The sequence below is a fragment of the Octodon degus genome, unplaced genomic scaffold (genome assembly GCF_000260255.1).
Source record: "Octodon degus isolate 3935 unplaced genomic scaffold, OctDeg1.0 scaffold00354, whole genome shotgun sequence".
NCBI lineage: Eukaryota > Metazoa > Chordata > Mammalia > Rodentia > Octodontidae > Octodon > Octodon degus.
Genome location: NW_004524930.1, coordinates 590886 through 595937, shown reverse-complemented (window position 1 = coordinate 595937; position 5052 = coordinate 590886). Strand labels below are relative to the sequence as shown.

The 5052-nt window shown below is 33.5% G+C and overlaps 1 protein-coding gene across 1 annotated transcript; it reads left to right on the top strand.

Annotated features, from left to right (window-relative positions):
- Positions 1-642: 642 nt before the first annotated feature.
- LOC101563653 (olfactory receptor 4A15-like) lies at positions 643-4393 on the top strand (the record flags this gene model as incomplete). The annotated part of the gene is made up of 2 exons (XM_004648131.2): positions 643-1531; positions 4377-4393. Coding segments are annotated over exons 1-2 (906 nt in total), but the record flags the coding sequence as incomplete, so codon positions are not given.
- Between the last annotated feature and the right edge of the window lie 659 nt (positions 4394-5052).

Here is a 5052-nt window from a genome sequence, read left to right as displayed (position 1 = left end):
TTGTACTTTACCTCTAATTCTTTACCTCTATTTGCTACAGACTTTTCTTTCACTAATTTCTTAAAGGGTTTTTATATATTTCAGGTACTAACTCTTTTACTGTAATCTAAATTTAAGTGCTTTCCTAAACTATTTTTCTATTTAAGGTATAATTAACTATAGTCTTAGAAACTACAATGTGCTTTGCAAATGTTTGAGATTTTTACTACTACTTGATTAGATTCCTCTGCTTCAGGAGTGAAGAGTCATTTCTCTTTATTACTTGAAGTACATATAAGTAACTTTTTAACATAAAGTCTTTAATGTGGATTCATTTTATGGTGTGTAACACATAGGTGAAATATTAATAATTAAAAATGAAAAATTATTTGGAGTAGAGTCACTTTTTTGTTAATCAGTCCTTTTTCCAGATTTTTAGTTTCTATTTTCAGATATCAACCCTGTATAAAATGTCCAAGGCTGAAACCATGCTCTTGTTGATCATATATCATTATTATCTCAGATAACTCTAGGCATAATAAATCATAACACTTGTTTGAAGAACAAATAAATTAACCTAAAATTTAATGAATTCACTGGTAGTAATTCCCTGTAAAGATAATTTTGTTCTTAACAAAGACACAAGGACACAGAGAATGAACTATGGAACAAAGGAACGTGACTGAGTTTGTGCTCTTAGGACTCACTCAGAACCTCCAGGGTCAGAAAATATTATTTGCTGTGTTCCTGATGATCTACATGGTGACAATGGCAGGCAATCTACTCATTGTCATCACTGTGGTGCTCAGCCCAGCCTTGGATTCTCCAATGTACACCTTTCTTGGCTACTTATCATTTATGGATGCTGTTTATTTTAACACAGTTACTCCACATATGATGATAGATTTACTCCATGTAAGGAAAACCATTTCTTTCCAAGACTGTATGACTCAGCTTTTTTTTGAACATTTCTTTGGTGGTGCAGAAATTTTGCTTCTTGTTGTCATGGCCTATGATCGCTACGTGGCCATCTGCAAACCCTTGCATTATCTGACCATCATGAACCAACGAGTGTGTGTTCTATTATTGGTGTTGGCCTGGGCTGGAGGTTTTGTGCATGCTCTGTCTCATATTCTTTTTGTTTATAACCTTCCATTTTGTGGTCCCAATGTCATCGACCACTTCATCTGTGACATGTACCCCTTATTAAACTTAGCCTGTACAGACACTTATGTTATTGGCCTCACAGTGGTGGCTAATGATGGGGCAATTTGTGTGGTCATCTTTTCACTCTTACTAATCTCCTATGTCGTCATTCTGCACTCCATGAAGAAGCTGAGTCAGGAAGGCAGGCGCAAGGCCTTATCCACCTGTGGCTCCCACATCACAGTGGTCATCTTCTTCTTTGTTCCTTGCATTTTTGGCTATGTGAGGCCACCTTCTACTTTACCCATTGATAAATGCTTGACCGTGTTTAACACTATTATCACCCCTATGTTGAATCCCCTCATCTATACTCTGAGAAATACAGATATGAAAAATGCTATGAAAAATCTCTGGATTAGAAAACATCACAAATTAGGTAGCATGGAAATGTATCATTTATGCTTTATGAATTGTACCTTCTTCAGAGGGAGCCACAATTGATTATTGTAATGTATTTAATTTTCAATCACTTTTAACATATGTGCATAATTGAAAATATTTATTATGTAGATTCTTCCGATGATCTCCATACATTTTACTGCCAGGATTTTTAGGAAAATATATGATTCTGATTGTAAGATATTGCTATTGAATCTATGCATTTGTGTGATATAGTTGATGTTGTAATTCTTACTTAATGAAAAATTTACTTGTGTATTAAATAAATTTATTGTTTCATAATTCCCAATTGTAATGATATTGAAATAATGCAATATGGAATAATACATAAATGCGTGATTCCTTCTTTCCTTCACAAGTTCAGAAAATAGTATATGTAATAAAATTTGAACTATATAATTTCATATTTGAAAGATGTTTTAAATGTATGATAGTTACATTTCCCATGTAAATATGAAACAAATAATATGATGGTTCATATTACTTAGCATGTTAGATTAAATACAAAGAATACTTTATCTCAAAATTGATCATAGGCAAGTACAAAAGAAGACATTGAATGTCTAACAGTGATGCACAAAAACATAACTAAATATTTATCATCTTCCAAAGTAGAAATCCCATGAAAATGTCAGCTAGAGTAACACTGATGTCATATGGTAAATTGTATTTTCACATGTAGGTCTTATTTGTTTCATTTATAAATGGTTTCTCATGGCATCCATTTACCTCTAAAAGACTTGAGTTTATTTGTTTTGTAGCTCAGGAAAGCACCAATGTATAAAAACACTACTTTTAAATCCATTTCTCAGTTGATGGGCACTGGAGTTACTTATAAGACATAGCCATGATAAACTGTGTTACTATAAACATGTGTGCACATATGTCACTGTGGTACGATGTTTTTGATTCTTCTAAAAAATACCCAGGAGGGTAATAGCTAGGTTGAATGGTACCACATTTTAAAGAATCTCAATCACTGTCATGGTCGTTGTACCAGTCTACATTCCCTCCAATAGCAGAGAAGGGTCTTTTTTCCCCCATGGCCATTCCAGCTTTTGTTATTGAATGACTTCTTGAAGATAGTTATTTTTTTCTAGGAAGAGATAGAATGTTGATATTGTTTCAATTTGCATTTCTCAAATGACCAAAGATTTTGGTCATTTATATGCCATTTGTGTTGTTTCTTTTGAGAAGTGTATATTCATCTCAGATGCCCATTTTTAGTCTTTGAATTTTGGGTGACTGATTTTTAAAAATTCATTAATGTTCTACATACAAGTCCTTGGTCTGAGGGAGAGGTGGCTAAATTTTTTTTTCCTGATAGGTTTTGTTTTACTCTGTTGATGATACTTTTTTGGATGTGTAGAAACTTTTCACAAAGATGAGATCTCATTTGTGGATTCTTTGAAGTACTTCCATGCAGTTTGGTTTGTGTTCATAAACTCTCTACCTCCAAGTAGGTCTTTAACATTTCTACATACTTTTTTTTCCACTAGATTTAGTGTTTCCATTCTAATATTTAAGCATTTGACCCATTTTGATTATAATTTAGTTCATGATGATAGACATAGATCTAATTTTAGCCTTTTTTTGTATGGAAAGCCAGTTTTTTTCCAGCACCATTTATAAAAGAGACTTTGTTTTTGCAAGTGACAATGTTTGGTGCCTTTGTCAAAAATTAGGTGACTGAGTGTGTTTGTAGTTGTGTATGCATGCTCTAATCTGTTCCATTGAGTGTCAGGTCTAATTTTGCCTGTAACTTACTGATTTTAGCTTTGTAGTGTAAATAGAAGTCACTAATTGTGATATCTTCTCCTTTCCTTTGTTTCACAGGATTGCTTTTGATAATCCAGTTCTCTTCCTGTTGCAGATGAATTTTAACAATGCTTTTTTTCTAGATCTATGATTTATACTGGAGGTATTTTTTTCTGTTTTTTTAAGACCAAAAAAATTTTTTTAATTTACAACCTGTCTTATTTGCCAAAGGAATTGTAGTTATTTGTTTGAATATGTTTATAGTATTACAGTGTGTAGCTGTGGTTCTACATTTATTTATTTACTTTTGCCATAACTTTATTGATAAACAAATAGCAATGAGACAGTTTCAAATCAAAACGGTAAGACAGCTTCAATAATTAACACACTGCATACATTCTTCTTAGTGGTTAATTGCTGTACAAGATGCGGACATGACATCCCATTAACAAACACCATTAGAAAAAATCATTCTATTCATTAAGAGAATGTAACTGTATATCTATCCCAACCTCTCTGAATACACAGATACAAAGTGGACTTTTTTCATAATTTTATTGATAAACAGATAGCAATGAGACAGTTTCAAATCAAAACTGTAGGACAGTTTCAATAACGAACACAGTGCATATACTCTCCTTAGTGGTTAATTGCTGTAAAAGATGCGGACCAGAGATCCTATTTACAAACACCATTAGAACAAATCATTCTATTCATTAAGAGAATCTAACTATATCTCTATCCCAACCACTTTAAATATACAGATACAAAATGGACATTCATCTGTATACCTCTTTTTTTGGTAAGTTTTGTTATTTGAGTATTATAGGTGTATAAACTCAACAAATCATTACAAAAGAGTCCAGCAGCCCAAAATAGTATTGGGATTTCGGCTTCACTGGAAATGTCACAAATTGATGACCTGAGTCCCCCACAGCATAATATAACAGCATAGCTTTACTTCTTATATTTCGTTTTTATACTTCTGGATGGTTAATACCAAGGTAAAGCAGGACCGATGCAACAAGAGTTGTAGCTTTTGGGTCTGATAAGGTCTGTGAAATCACCTCAGGATTTATGCTGAGATCCTGTACCTCAGATTGTAGAACCTTTGTCAGTGTCAGTCATGTGGATGAGTCACAGCCTTTGCTTGGCCAATGTGCTCTCTGTGAAAGCCTGAGAGAATGTTTTCTCTCCATGTGACTCTCCTTAGGCACACTCTACATCATCAACCACTTTCCTCCTTGGCCCCATAATCTCCTTGATCAGAAAATTTGGGACACTACCGAGTTACATGATGTTACAGTACAAGTTCCCATATATCCTGAGTCTTAATTGCCCTTAGAAGGCTAGGGCCAAAATGTTGACTTTCCTTGCAGCTCTTCTTTTTCTCTAATTTTGGTCTGCAAACTTAGGTTGTTAACCATAAAGACGACAAGCTTATTGTTATTATCAAACTATTTAGGCTGTTAAGATTAACTTCACTACCTGTCTGCATATCAAACATCTTAGGCATAATATGGAACAGGTATTTTTCATCAAGTATTGATATGATCAACTTTAAGTCCCTACAGAATATGATAAAAACATTTAAAAATTAGAATATATTTTAGACATAGGCATAAAGAATTATATAATTCTCATGTTTGCACATAAGTCCAAAAATCTCACCATATACAACCTAGAAGCAGGACAGTCCCACAATTTTCC